The sequence below is a fragment of the Lytechinus pictus genome, chromosome 16 (assembly GCF_037042905.1).
Source record: "Lytechinus pictus isolate F3 Inbred chromosome 16, Lp3.0, whole genome shotgun sequence".
Classification (NCBI taxonomy): Eukaryota; Metazoa; Echinodermata; class Echinoidea; order Temnopleuroida; family Toxopneustidae; genus Lytechinus; species Lytechinus pictus.
In genome coordinates this window covers 10,243,906-10,260,123 of record NC_087260.1, presented here as the reverse complement: position 1 = coordinate 10,260,123, position 16,218 = coordinate 10,243,906, and the positions used below count along the sequence as shown (strand labels likewise).

Below are 16,218 nucleotides of genomic sequence, written 5' to 3'. Positions count from 1 at the left end.
GCATTTATAATAATATAGCGCCATCTATCTAGAAATATTCTATTCCGAGGCGCGGTGTTATTATTATTACCCCGGCTTTAGCTCGAGCTCCCTTTCAGCGCTCATGCATTCAAGGAATTAATCTTGCCGGGTACCCATTCACCTCACCTGGGTTGAGTGCAACACAATGTGGATAATTTCTTGCTGAAGGAAATTACGCCATGGCTGGGATTACCCTCTGTTTCAAAGTCAGAAGACTAATCCACTGGGCCACAACGCTCCACTTACACTTATTACTTGAAAAAGAGCAAAATAAAAATAGCTCTTTGGTAGTGAAACAGCAAAATTTTTGTCTAAAAGGCTGAATTCATCTGTTTTTTAAGAGCTTCATGTACAGGTGTACTTGTAGAGCGAAATTATCAGTGATTATTACTCGTAACATTTAGAGTGCAGTACATGACAGTACGTGTATATGCATAATGCAGAATAGTGAGGGGTATACATGTACATATTATATATTTATGCTGCCATGGGTAAGCACACCATGACCAAACAAATGCACTTCTCTGTATATATCTGATAGAATTTTATGATTGATTGTGACTGTAGGGGGTAATGTTTCTCAGGATAAGATTTGAAAGCACAATGATTGATGGATAGAACCGTTGAAATCCATATCGCCTTTCAAAATGAATTGTAATACCACTATACAGTATATACAGAACCTGGGGAGCCTTTCATGAAACACATAGTGAGTGATTTTCACCATACTTTTTGTTATAAGCTACTGAAATCCCTGCATCTGATTGGCTCAGAACAAATTTGTCAGTGAAAATAACAAGATGCTTGGGAGCATTTCGTTAAACAAAAAATAAGTGTTTCTTACTGATTTTGTAATAAACTGCTAAAATTCTTGCCTCTGATTGGCTCATCTGGAGCAGAATTTTCAGTGAAAATTGCTGATAAGATGCTGGGGAGCATTTCATTATAGATTTTCACCAGAATTTATGTTATAAGTTACTGAAATCCTTGCATCTGATTGGCTCTTAACGAATTTGTCCGTGAAAATCACTGCAAACATGCTTTGTGATACATGTACACTCCCCAGGTGAAAAGGTAAAAGAGGATGGACAAGACACTGTCTCTGTTGAAAGCCTATAGTTGCTATGAGATTTTACATTGCAGATAAATATCAAATAAAAACTCTTTAAATTAGCGTCTTTACCACGTATTAGTGAACATTTCATTATTTCCGTTATGGACTGGATAGCGACTATCTTGACAACAGTTGTTATGCAACTCTGTTATCATGTTTACTCTAATCCCAGTTTAATCGTACTTTATCATGTTTTTATAACATTTTATTGCACTTGTACCCAAACAGTTTATAGGTTATGCAGCATGTGTACAGAAAATGATAGGGCCTATTATACAGTAGAATTGTGTTTTATCAACCTTTAGCATGCAAATAAACATTCGATCTTTATATACATGTAGGAAATAAAACAAAGTTCAAACACTTGATACAACTTGGGTTACTGTATGAACAAGTAAAAACAATTGATGTTTTGAATTTAAACATCAATATTCAATTTGTAATATTTATTGCTTGCCTTAAATGCTGAATATTGTTCACTTTTGAGAAAAAAAAAATTATCTTTGAATACAATAACATCCCTATAGTATTAAAGCGGGTTGTAGGCCTATAGAATTATGTTGTTCAATTTGAATTTTACTGTGAACTGTTATCTAAATAATGACAGATCCAGGTCTGAGGCTCAAAGTCCACTCTGCACAGCACTTTTTGCAAGGCAATTATTGTTGTATCTTTATTTGTCACTCTCCACCCAAGTGTAGTAATGGGCACCTGCATAAAGAAGGAATTCCCTGAATGTTGTGCTCCAATTCAGGGTAGCCATGTTAAAATCTGGGGTAATAGTATGCAGCCCTTAGAAACGTTGAAAAGCACTGTATAAATTTTGCAGGTACAATCAATATTGTACCTCACCAGATTTATGATAATAATATGTTAACAAGTCTAAATACCATTTACATACATGTACTAATGGCTGCTGATGGATATGAGTGATTGTTGTTAGTAACATATCACATGTTGAAATTTGAATTGATTATTGAGTGCTTCCAGAAGGTTGAGGAATATGAGATTTGATCGATCCAAAATAAAATCATACATTTTAAAACATGATAAATTTGTAAATGAGTGATTATGATGTAGGTCTGAGTGAACATTCAAATGTGTTTTGCTTGACTTATTTTTTACTTCAAATTGTAGAATTGCATAATACTGTATACTGTCAGGTAAGATCCAGACAGTCAGACTTTTACGGGGTGCGAATATGTCTGAAAAATTTGACAGGCAGAAACAAGGGTTACACTTCGTAATTCCGAAGGTTCGTAATTCCGAAGGTTCTATATTCCGAAGGTTCGTAATTCCGAAACACGTAACTTGCCTATACCTCGATGTTCGTTAATCCGAAAACGAAATAAGGTTCGTTGTTCCGAAGGTTCGTTAGTCCGAAAATGAAATAAGGCTCGTTAATCATTAGTTTTCGGACCAACGAACCTTCGGAATTACGAACCTCATTTCGTTTTCGAATTAACGAACCTTCGGAATTACGAACCTCATTTCGTTTTCGGACTAACGAACCTTCGGAATTACGAACCGTCGGAAATACGAACCTTCGGAATAACGACTTTCGGAATATCCGAACCTTCGGAATAACGAAGCTTTGGAATTACGAATGTATGCGGAAACAAGGGACATACATGTATACTCATTATATGGGGTGTTCAATTATGTTATTTTTTACTTGGTTTGCCATTAGATTTTGGAATTTTACGTGGTGCGCCTGCATCTTCTGCCACCCCTCCCCCCCTGGATAATTAAACAGTTCACAATCTTCCTGAGACAGTTTCACACCACAATTCAATTATATGACCTAGGAAGTGTTTCATGGAACAAAAGCCAGTGAATTTCCACTGACAACTGTTAAAAGCTACCAAAATCATTGCACCTGATTGGCCCAGGGCAAATTAGTCAGTGAAAAATCACTGACAAGGCACTTCATGTAACACTCCCCGGAACTTAACTGTACTTTTATAGACTGACTCTGAGTCTTAATAAAAAATTGATTTTTTCCCTCTTATTTGGTCATCATCCAATTCAAATAGAAGCCCCATACACATGAGGGAAATCACTACATGATGGCAAAGTCAGAGTGTTCCACACAAACATTGATTGTTTATAAAGATCTTCTTTCAGGAAGCATTGACCAGTCCAAACAAGAATATCAATATAGTTTGGTTATCTGTCGATAAAGGAAGTCAAGTATGTACTAGTATAAATTCTGATTGAATCTCAATTATGATAGCAAAAGGGAATAATGCATAGGTATAAATCTTCATCACTCCAATTAGTAATGTGTTTTCCGATTCCCACCCTGTCAAATTACCATTTAACTTTTGTATCCCCCTTTTGTTACTATTAATTGAAAAAATCTTGTGGGGCAGTCAACCCCTGCCCCCTTCTCGTGGCCCTGCCCTCTATAGAGGATAGGGAGAAAGGGGTTGTGCAAAGATAAACTAGACGTGTTAAAAATATGAGAATGAATGTGTTTATCTGCCAGTCCACAAAAAACTTCAGGGCTCTATAACTAAAACAAAAAAGAAAAAAAGAAGAAAAAAAAAGAGATGCAATAAATTTCAGAATGAAAAATCTATGGTCAATTAGATGAAATTAATTTGATATTTTGATCTCTTTATGTCCAAAGGCTTTAATAGGACGAGTGAAGCATTCATCAATATCATACAGCTTTTTGCTGAATGTAGCTAATTTTGCTTTTGATTTTCAGCTGTAATAATTTCAGCTCCTTTTTGCTTTCCTCTGTAGGCCTTCAAAAGTATGTGAGCCCTTTCAATTTCAGGTGTTTTCGACATTCTCCAGCTTTTTACGGCTCTCTTTTATTCATGTCACTCCCCTCCCTGCCTTGATTATAATGATATTTTTTAGCTCTGTCTCAGGAAGCAATATATCCCCATACTAACTCACTTGAATAAGCAAAATCAATCGCCTGCATCCAGCGGAACACGAGGGTTGTAGTCCAAGTCATTATCGACCGGGGATATTCATTTTCCTTGAGCAAACATCGGCCCTTTACTTTAATGGCCGTAGGTGTTTAGTAAGCTGTTGGTGATTAAATTTAGTAGCCATTATAAGTGGAGTACACTGGGAAATGTAAACGGGCTGTGTACCAGAGGAGGGAGTTCCTTTAAAGGTCATCTTTTTTTTCTTCTTCCAGGAGAAAGTGCTGATAAATCCCGAAAGCACCCAAAGCATGCGATGTTGACGCATATAAAGAACCGACGTGACAAACATGTTGACTCTTTGAGTCAGTTCAGTTTGTAGGAAAACTCATGTAAATTTTTCAAGCTCCCCCCTCCCTGACATTTTAAGTAGTGCAAAAAACGGGGAAGAAAGAAGAGCGAGAGAAAAGAATCGAGGATAAGAAAAGGGTCAAATAACTCTTTAATACATGTAGTACCTCCGTTATCCAAATGAAAACATAGTCTGCAATTACAGACTCATATTTGACACTTTAACTGATAATGTTTAGAGTGAAGACTAGATGCCAAACTCTCTCTCTGAGGCAACCACAGTACATTGTGAATTAAAAAAGTCTCATTACTTCAGACTCTGCATTATGCACTATACGAATTACAACCCCCCCCACAAAGGTCTGTGCCTGCAGAGTAATGAACAGAAAGTCTCACCACCCCCCCCCCCTCCATCAATATGACCTGACTCTGCCCCCACTCCCCCACGGTTGAATAGCAAAATGAAGTGCATGGAACTGTTAGTTTCCCCTATAATAACAAGATAAAAATGCTGTAAATTTTGACTAATTTGTACTAGTGAGCAATTTCACCTTGGTCAAGGGGCTCCCAAAAGGTTAGAGCCAAATTAAACTGGTATTGGCCTTTATAAGCCAGTTGCTCAATTCACAACTCTCCTGAGATTTTTATCATAAAACAATATCAGTTCTATTACATCTAGGAAATCCTGACAAACGTCTTTTTTTTATTCAATGTTTAGATGATAACAGTACATGTACTATCAACTGACATTTTAGTACACTGAACTTGTCAAAGTACATGTGTTACAGCAGAAATTTACATTATTTTTAAAGTGTATATGTTGGCATTTGCTCCAACCACCTTGTAAGAATTTTCGTTATTGATGTTTAATGTTAAGATCTACTTTATGCTAAATGGGGCATTTAAGATTTCCTGACATTTTGATAGCACAGTCAACTTACTATTTTCAAGAGAAGTGTAAGTGGTAGTCCAGCTTTGTATGAGAGCATAGTGCTCCAACCAATGATCATCTGTGCTGTTTCTGTATTGGCAAATTTTCTTATACGTTTTAAAAACATCATTAATTTATTTGACTGATTTATATTAGGTTATTTTCTTTTTCTTAAGACCTTCATCGAACATTCCTGCCCAGGCAACATTCATTTTAGCAACGATGCCCAGTGTGGCAAACCAACAGCTTTGATGAGTTCGTCCATCATCGGCCGGAAATCGGTTACTGTGAGGTTACTGCCTTCCTAATCCTGTACATATTTTGCATCTTTTCCTCAATCTTTTCAATCTATCCATTTTGTTTTTCAGATCTTCATAGAATATTCCCAGATAACATTCACTTCAGCAACGATGCCCAGTACAGCAAACGAACAGCCTTGTCTAACGTCCTTGTAGCGTTCGCTCATCATTGGCCCGAGATCGGTTACTGCAAGGTTACCCTTATAAACTTATACATATGTTATGTCTTTTGAAAGTCTTTTCCATTTTCAATTGTTTTTTCAGATCTTCATCGAACATTCCCAGATAACATTCACTTCAGCAACGATGCCCAGTACAGCAAACGAACAGCCTTGTCTAACGTCCTTGTAGCGTTCGCCCACCATCGGCCCGAGGTCGGTTACTGCCAGGGTCTGAACTTCATCGTCGCCCTCATGCTGCTTGTCTTACAAGACGAAGAGAATTGTTTCTTTTTACTGCTTCAGTTAACAACCAACATATTGCCAGGTATTTCTATAGATTTTATCAATAACTTAAAGGGGAATCCAGCCTTGGCCATTAAATGTTGTGTTGGGAAGGAGAAAAATAAATTAAACAGAATGGTGAAAGTTTGGAAGAAATCGGACAAGCAATAAGAAAGTTATAGCTGCTTTAAAATTGAGATCACTAATACTGTGTAGATTTCAAATTGGCAACTGGGTAAGTAAATTATGACAAGGGGCAAGGACAACTTTCCCATAGGCCATGTACTATATCATCAGGGATTTGTGGTTTTCTCCTAAGTACCAATTCCCCTGGGGCAGTAATCTAAATATAACCCAGGTAGTATATTGTTTTATGTCCTCATGAAAGAAAAATATAATTTGAAATAAAACTTTTGGGAAAAATGACATATTAGCCATAATATGTATTAGAGTACATGGAAGAGTAGTCCTTGCCTTACATCACTATGACATCCCATATGCGGCCAATTTGAAGTGTCCATGGGTATAGTGATTACCAATATTTACAACTTTTAAAAATTCATAACTTTCTTGTTGTTAGTCCAATATTGTTCAAACTTTCACCTATCAACTTGTCTGATTTTTCTTTTTCTTATAAAAACAAGTTTTTATTTGGGTTGGATTCCCCTTTAAAGGGGAAGTTCACCCTGACAAAACGTTCATTGTAAAAATAGCAGAAAAAATACAAAAAAAAATATTGGTAAAGGTTTGAGGAAAATCCATCAAAGATTTAAAAAGTTATTAGAAGTTCAGTTTTTGATGTGTGATGTTGGATGTGAGCAGCTTTCCATGTCTCATGAACTTAAAATGAATAAATGAAATGTCATTTTCTCTAAAAATTGTAAATGGTTTTTATTGTACTTTCAGTATTTTAACAGTCAAATCATTTCACTCTTTATATTCCCATACAAATTTTTTAATAGTCATTATGAACCATCAAAAAATCGAAATATTACCAACATATGGGCAACTGCCGTATGCAAATATGATGACACAAATCAAGAACTTCTAATTCTAATAACTTTCTTTAACTTTTTGTCAGGGAATGATTTAGTAGGATTGTGTTCTTGAAGGTCGGCCATTCATTGGATCATTCCAAGAAGCATCCTTTCAGTTAGTTTCTTTGGTAAAATTGCTCTTAGCCAATCAGATACAAGGATTTCAGTAGCTTATAACGGATGACATTGAAAGAAATCAGTGATAAATCTCATGAAACATTCTCCGGTCCTCATCGATTCATCCAGTGTACCCTACTCGCTACTGTATACCAATTTGTATTTTCATATGGAATGATAGGTGTTATCCATTATTAAAGGTGCTAGTACTGCTAGATACATGTATTCTTCACTTTAAATTGGCCTTAGATTATAAGGAAGTACCAGTACATATCACACACTGAATGTAAACAAAGACAGAATTCTAGTTTGAGATATTGTTACATGTAGATCACACACTGTCTTTGATGTAAAAAATTGATGTTCCACTTTTTAAATGGTGAAAAGGAAGGCAAACTACAAAGTAGACACATAAGCCCATATTCTGAAGTCTGGTTTAATTCAATCTCTGGTTTAAAGTTGTGGTTTATCTAAGGATAGTCAATTGTGACACTAATCTCTAACAGTAATGGCTCAATGTATCTGCTCATTTCACTCTGAAATAATTCTTAATGTCTGGGAAGGATAAGTAAGTTTGCCCATTAAAGAATGAGCAAATTAAACACAAGAAACATACAATGTACACTGTACATGTGAACAAACTTTTGTTATTTTTTGGCTTCCCATAATTTTAGCAGAGTTGTCTAAGTCTAGCCAGACTTCAGAATATGGGCCACAAACTTTAAATATGTAGGGTAGGAATTGCCCATACATGTAATGTCAGTAGGTGTCAGCATAGATGGCTTAGAACGGGAGGTTAGACATGTTCTACTAGTTACAGGATAATTACATGAATTGTATATGAGTGCATATTTGTCCCTAACAAGTGGAATATTCCTGGTATCCAATGTAATCTTTATCTTTACTGGTCAGAATAGGAGCCCAGACATTCTCTGCGAATTAGGGGATAATCGCATGAATTGTAGATCTATGAGTGCCTTATTGACCCTAACAAGCGGAATATTCCTGGTATCCAACATAATCATATCTTTTCTGGTCATTATTTATTCAACCGTGTATCACAGAAAGTTTTGTATATAAGCCCATTGAGAATTTGTCAGATTTTGGTGCATCATGCAATATGCTTTTTGTGTTTTGTCAGATTTTGGCGCATCGTGCAATACGCTCTGGTATAGGCACATCATGTTAACCAAAATATATGTTTTTGATGTACTATAAAAGGCCCTTTTAATATCAATGATAATATCATTTCTAGATTACTATGTACCTCACATGAGTGGCTTAAAGACAGACCAGGAAGTGCTGGGTGAGCTGATCAAAGAGAAATGTCCTGACGTAGCCAGGCATATGGAGAAAGAACAGGTCCCGTGGTCAATACCAACTACCAAATGGTTCATCTGTCTCTTCTTAGATGTACTTCCTGTGGAGGTTAGTTTGAGTTTTGAACTGGATTTGTTCCAATTTTACATCAAACAATGTAAGAAATTAGGATAAAACATAGCATTTTAGAAAATAATCCCATATATCATGTGGGATACGGAATGTAAGAGTGTGGAGCCTAAATGTATGTGGTAGAAAATTAGGCTCCTGTGTGGAGAAACTTAGATGAACATAATGCGCAATATTATGCAAACCAGAGTAAAGTCTGTTACACTTTGAGCAAAAAAATATCCCATCTTACTACAAGAAAAGAAGAGGTAAAAGAAAAGGAAACAAGAAGAGAGAATGGGGAGAAACAGGTAAAAGGGGAAATGCATTGCTTTCCTTCCCCAGTCCTTCAACATGGTTTCTATGCACTTTGTCTACTAGTACTTAAAGAAGTCTAATTCTCAGATCGTTGAATACCATCATGGCTAAATTCACTGGCCCGTATTCTGAAGTCGGGTTTAACTTAAACTCAGGTTTAAAGTTGTGGTTTAAGTATGGACAGCCAATTGTTACATAATCACTAACAGTAGAGATATACTTTCAGCTCATTCGGCTCTCAAATCATTCATAATTGTGTAGGAAGTATAAATAGTCTTCACCATCGATGAATCAGGAAAGAGCACAGTAAACATAAGAAACATACAACTTAATAAAAATGTTGATACTTTTGGCTTCCCATACTTAAACCACAACTTTAAACCTGAGTTTAAGTTAAACCCGACATCAGAATACGGGCCACTTGGTCTACAATCAGTTAGGTATAATTTTCATTTTATCCAACCATCTCTTGGTCCAAGTGTCAGTCTAATACCCAGATGGTCAAATTTCCACTTCATCTACTTTCCTCCTTTTTTATCACTTTGTCAAATGAACATTTGGTTTATAAACAGTTAATTTAGTCATGTGCACTAAAGTGGTGCTAGACCAAGTGGACATTAGACAAGATGGGTATAAAAATATACTTGAAATCTCTCGTTACGATCATGAGAATTTTGGATATACTAGACAGTGCTGTTCACATTGTTTCCATCTTTTCCCATCTCCAGACGGTACTAAGAATATGGGACTGTCTATTCTACGAAGGTTCCAAGATCCTTTTCAGAGTCTGCCTTTCACTTATCAAAAGAAACGAAACAGAGATCATCAGAGCCACCAACATTTCAGCGCTCGTCGATGTCTTCAAGAAGGTCACAACAGCATCTGCAAATATCGACTGCCATACATTCTTAGAGGTAAGTACTATCAGAAACACCTCGTTAGAAATTCTTGTATTTTCTTGTTGAAACCAGCTTAGGAAATAAATTAGGGCAACCGGCAATTTTTCCCTCATCACAGCTCATATCGGAAGCGTCGAGGTGTAGTGTTCTTAACTCTCGCCTTGCAATCCAAGGGTCATGTGTTCAAATCCCTCCACGGCTTTGTGTCCTTTGTTGAGGTATCAATCCACACTTTGCCACTCTCCACCCAGGTGTTAAATGGGTACCCAGAAGGATGCGAAAGCCCAATAGTATGTATACATGTAGCAATTGAGTCTTGAAAGTCTTGTTGGAGTCATTCTAATTTTGATGGTTCTTTGATCTTAAGACCTACCATTTTGTAGTTTGCACCCAGGGGAGCATTTTGTGAAATAAGTAATAAGTGATTTCAGCTGAATGTTGTTAAAAGCTACTGCAAATCCTTACTTCTGGTTGGCTAAAAGCAAATTAGCCACTGAAAATCACTTACAAACCTTTTCATGAAATGCTCCCCTGGAGGTGTCTGTTCTATACATGAACTAATAAGCTCCCTAACTATTCTTTTAAATTTTATTTAAAATACAGGGAGTATTCCAGAGCTCACAGCCACTGAAGAGAGGGACTATAGAGAAGCTTCGCTACCTCTGCAGACAAAGAGTTGAACAAGGGCCATAGGTCAAAGGTCAAAATGATATCAAGGACATCCTGCCAGTATAACTACCAAAGGTCAAAGTGATTGTAAGGGAGAAGGAGACGTTTGTTTTTTGTGATTGATGCTTATCAGTGATTGTGCTTGTCAAGATGACGATGATGACCCAACTGATTAGGTGACCTACATGTGATCAGGTGACCTACAGTTGCTCAAAATCTGTGCCATGTCAATGGGATGATGAGGACCTTATCTTGTGTCAAAGGTCAAATTGAAAAGAAGATGAGGTGATCATTGACAATGATGATGGCCCAAGTGATCATGTGGCTTACAGGAGCTGTAAGTCTGTGCTGTGTCAGTAGGATGATGAGGAGGTTAAAGGTCATCTTGTGTCAAAGGTCATATGGAAAAAAAAGGGATGATGATGATTATGATGCTCATCCAAGTGATCAGGTGACCTACAGTTGCTCAAAGCCTGTGTCATTTCGATGGGATGGTGAGGAAGTTCAAGGTCATCTTGTGTTCAAGATCAAATTGAAAAGACGAAGATGATGATCATGGCCCAAGTGATCAGGTGGCCTTCAGGATATCAGGTGACCTGCAGGTGATCAGGTGACCTTCAGGAGCTCAAAGTCTGCCATGTCAATGAGATAGTGAGGAAGTTGAACATCATCCTTGGGTCAGAGGTCAAATTGAAATAATTGATGTCTCGTGAAACGACCGGTGGGACAAATAGGATGTGTCATTATTTCACCTACTTCCTTCAGGAAAGTTTAAGACCTCTCGGAATTGTCCATGGCAGTTACAGCCTTTCTTCTGATGAAAAGGTCAAATGGGTAGGTCAGAAGGTCAAATGGATATGCTGTTTGTGGAGAACTACGAATCTGCATAAATGAAATTTCAGACAATTTTTAAAGTCATTACAACCTGGCATCATGTCAGCTCATGTCTAATTAAGATCAATAATATGCTAATGTGACCCGTCTTACAAAGAGTTGCGATTGATCCAATCAATCCTAACTCTATGGAAATCCATCAGTGTCACAATTTTTCTATAGGAAATTTGAACAATGTCCGTTATAAACAAAGAGAAGCACAGTGAATTTTCAAGACAAAAAATGAATGCATGAGTATGCATCATAGTTACAAAATATTTTGAACAAACATGCATAATAGTTGCTGACGTTGCTGGCCGTCCATAGTTGTGATTGATCGGATCAATCGCAACTCTTCGATAGACGGGGCCCAGCTGATATAAAGGTCAAATATGCTGTATGTCAGTCTTGTATGTGACATTGCAGAATGGAATCGTTCCTTGTGACTTCACATACAAAGTCAAAGGTCGTCTTTTTTTTGTGTGACCTCTGAATCAAGTACAAAAAAAAATATCAGAGTCCAGGGTCCCTTCTTACAAAGACTTGTGATTGATCTGATCAACCTCAACTACAGTACATGGAAATCCAACAATGTCATAATAATTTTCCTCCAGGAAATTTGCACAGTGTACTTTTTTGTAAACAAAGAAAAGGACAATGAATTGTCAAGGCAACGAATATACAACATTCCTAGAAGATTTTTTAAAAGACATGCATTTTAGATGATGGTGTTGCTGGCTTTTCATAGCCGTGGTTGATTGGATCAAATGCATCTGTTTGTGAGACATGGCCCAGATCAGCACATGCCAAAGTGAACTACATCTTTAATAGACCCTATTTACACATGCGCTGGTTTAATCAAATCGGCCTCACGCTGACATCAAGCTGCCTCAAAAAAATTAAAAAGTGTGTTTACACATGGCAGAAAGGTCGGCTTGACGCCGCCTTGACAAACCCCCATTTACACATACGGTTCGGTGGCCAGCGGCAGGGCCACTTGAAAGCGCGCGATACCGAAGTAATACAATTGAGCTAGATTGATGACGTATCCCAACTACTGCGCAAGCCACTGATCACGTGACTCCCGAAAGCCGACCTCAGTCCGCTTTGTGTTAACACATACGAGAAGGCGCCTTCACGCCGCCTTGAAGGCGACCTCAAACCGAAATCGAGGTGGCGCCAGTCCACTTGCGTGTTGCCACATACGTTCGAGACGGCATGAGGCCGGCCTCGTGCCGCCTTCACTCGTATGTGTAAAAGGGGTCTATGTTACAATTTTAAGTCATGGACCTTAGCTTGTCCAAAATTGATTGAGAATTTGAATTTACATTATTTTGATTAGTTAAGGTCACATTTTACCCTCTTTAATGCCTAAAATATGATGAATATTTTGTCGCTGTAGATATTAAAGAGACAACATTTGTTTTGTTTAAGGTCATACTCTAACCTTGATACTTGTCTCAATTAATATTTTTTTTAAAATCACTATTCAACAAAATGTATAGTAAAAAACAACAAAGTATCATATTTACATCTACTTTATGTTGCATCACGTTTGCAGGTAAATCATTATTATTATACTCATTTCTTAATCAGTTTACATTTTGAGAAAACTTTTGAGAAAACCACTAGCTCAGGTAGCAGTATTGGACACATCTCAATAATTCAGTGATGTTGCATTATATTTATCAGGAATTTCATGATCAAACACAGAACAATTGGTCACACTGTAAGGTCACTTTTTATCCCGTTATGTGAAAATCATTTTTCATATCCCTAATATCATGCCTCAAATTTACTCTCTTTTGTCTTCATATCATTACCTAATTACTCCGGCAAGAAGGAAAAATAGTAGGCAACAAGAATTTTTCCTTTAATAGGGCAATGATTTATAAGTTTTTGAAGCTATTTGTTCCTTCCTGTTTAATATTGTCATATCACACTACTGATATCATAAAATATGTATAAAAGATATTTTCCCCTGAAGTACATTGATATCAACCCAACTATAATATATTCACATATCAAATTCGGGTTTGATTTAAAGTAGCAGTTGAACCAACTTAGGTTCAGTATGTTAGACAATACATTCATAACTCTGGGAATACTAAAAAAAAAATCTTTTCAATAAAGCACAGGGATGGGGCACAGTAAACATGGGAAACATACGATATAAACAACTTTATGACATTCTTGGCTTCCCATAATAGTAGCACAGAACTTGAACATGGCCTATTTGAATCTGGACTTTAGTTCAGAAGATTTGAAGTAAAGTATTGTCTGAATATAATCATACTGCAGTGATTTTCTGCATACAATGAAGCATGGGGCATTTGTTCTGATTATTTTGATCACTCTTACTATGATACATGTGTAAATATCTTAAATGAAACCAAAACCTGTCTGGTGCAGACTTCCTTTTGTAATTTATTTTAGATGACAATCATGTATTGAATCGAAGCAGACTACCTCTTAATGTATCAAAACTCAAGAATGCTGAGAAAAGGAGTATTCTTCTGTGATTTCATAAACGAGTGCCAGTATTTGTCTCTTTTTCTTTTTCTTTCTCTTTCTCTCCCCCCCCCCCATTCTCACCCCAGGAAAAAAAAATACTATCGGGGGTTAATAATTACAACCTACTGCCTAAATCTGCTACAATGGATAAGCTTTAATATGGCAACGAATGGGGATTTTCCATGGCTTTTTTGAGCATGTTGGGGGTTAATCACCCCGAGCGCCATGTAAATTTTCCCTGTCTCACCCTTTCCATATCTCTGTCACTCGTTTTTGCAGAAAGTTTTGCAATCCATTGTGAATTTCAAGCAACTATTTTGGTTTGTTCCTGTCCATGCTTATAAACAAAACTTGCTTGCAACAACGAGCCTGATTTCTGAATTCATTGTAGTTTTAATAAGCCCAACGCACACTATGCGATGTGATTGCGCCAAGATTCAATTGCAACCCATCTTGGTGCAATCGCATTGCAGCACATTGCGCACACATTGCAACGGTTTATTTCCATTTCGTTTAATGCCATTTCGTCCAATTGCCAACTTGTCTAGCATCAGTTGGTCTACTATCAGTTCGTCCTCTATCCACATGGTCTAATTGTTATTTTGTCCACTCCCCATTTCGCCTAATAGCCAGTTGGTCCAATAGCCATTTAGTCCATATACCACCTGGTATAATCGGACTACATGTATGTGTTCATTGTGCAAATTGAATGAAAATGAAATGGATATTAGACCAACTGCTTATGAGACAAAATGGTCATAGACGAAATGGTGATTAGATGAAGTGATGATTGGATCAAATGGTTGTTAGATGAAATTTTGATGGACGGAATGGCATTAGACTTCATGAAAGTAGACCATGTGGTGAGTGGACGAGTATGCAGGAGACAAATTGGCAATTCACCATTGCAACAGCTCTGCAGCACGCTATATCTCATGGTGCAGCGTATTGGCCATGACGACATCATTGTCTAGGAGAAATCTGATTGGCTGGAATTACATAGCAAATTCGCAGAAAAATACCCAAAGATTTGACATGCCAAATGTTGTGAGATCTGGTCTGCAATCCTACTGCAACAAAGCGGGTCGCAGTTGCAGCGCGTTGTAGGGTAGGCGCACACTCTGTGATTTTGTTGCAATCGTGTTGCATAGTGTGCGCTGGGATTTAGGGGTTAGGGCGTTGCTTTCTTTCAACAAGAAATCAATCCAATCGTGCTGCAGTCAACCCATGTGAGGTAAAATCTGGACTTTGTAGGAATTCTTTCCTTGAAACACAAGGCATAGAATCTTCTGCTCTGGTAAAGCCAAGGTAATTATGCTGCACTATCGAAACTTCTGATATTTATGCTTAGAATAACTGGTGTAAATTCAAGCAGCAAACCTACACATGTATATGTATTGTTAGGGGGGGAATGAACATATGTGTCATCCCTTTACTATTGAAAATAAATATGCTCATGATCAAGGAAGATAAAATGTGCTTGACAAACATTTCTTAACATCTTTATACAACCAATCAGTATTTAGTATTGAATATGTGTGAACCAATTTGTGCAGAGTTTATTCAGATCATCAGCTACAAATTACCACATGAATTGATTCAAATGGCTTGTTTGCAATGCTAAGTTATACTACAAAGTTGTATTCACTTCTAGTATTATCATTGTGTTTGTGATGTAGAAGCGTGCATTTTTGGTTAATTGTGTTACTAAAAATTCTTCGCACTTCGCAGGCATTACTTCAGTTGAGTTCAATCACAGGTTATGTTTATTATACTGTATGTACAGCATTTGAGGAGAATTTCGAATTGTTACTTTTCAATAGGAATATTCTGTTGTGATCTGCTCTGTAAGTTTGAGTATGACTTTGTTTTTATTTTTAGGTTCAAACTTGTTATATGTACACAAGTATATAACAAGTACACTTGTATTTCATACAAGTGCACTTGTATTTCACCAATTTCACCAGGGATCTCAAAACCTGCTCAGTTGTTTTATAAAGCGGTTCGAAAGTTTAAAACACAACAGGAATGTATGTTATTGGGTGCTAAGTCAGCTAGATAAGGATATATCATTAATCTCAAGAATATGTCACCTGTAAAGTTATGCTTAGCCTTACGAATAGCTTTGTGAAACTGCCCCCAGGATGACAACTACATGTACTGTATGTTATTATGAGCACCAGTTTTAACATATTATTTTCTATAAATGTTTTATGCAGTCATCATCACAAAATGTATTTTTTTGCCTTGAAATTGTATCAAAGAACATTGGATTGTTCAGAAATGTGTATTATGAAATTCTTCCTGCAGCAAGTA

At 37.0% G+C, this 16,218-nt stretch overlaps 1 protein-coding gene across 1 annotated transcript in view; it reads left to right on the top strand.

The window, feature by feature from the left end:
* Nucleotides 1-13,989, top strand: part of LOC129278855 (growth hormone-regulated TBC protein 1-A-like) — a 36,714-nt gene extending 22,725 nt beyond the window's left edge. The window contains exons 4-7 of the mRNA XM_064111599.1: nucleotides 5,869-6,090; nucleotides 8,457-8,629; nucleotides 9,676-9,861; nucleotides 10,450-13,989. Coding sequence (XP_063967669.1) covers nucleotides 5,869-6,090; nucleotides 8,457-8,629; nucleotides 9,676-9,861; nucleotides 10,450-10,539 — 671 coding nt within the window. The 3' untranslated portion in view covers nucleotides 10,540-13,989. The remainder of the gene's footprint in view (nucleotides 1-5,868; nucleotides 6,091-8,456; nucleotides 8,630-9,675; nucleotides 9,862-10,449) is intronic.
* The last annotated feature ends 2,229 nt before the right edge of the window (nucleotides 13,990-16,218 follow it).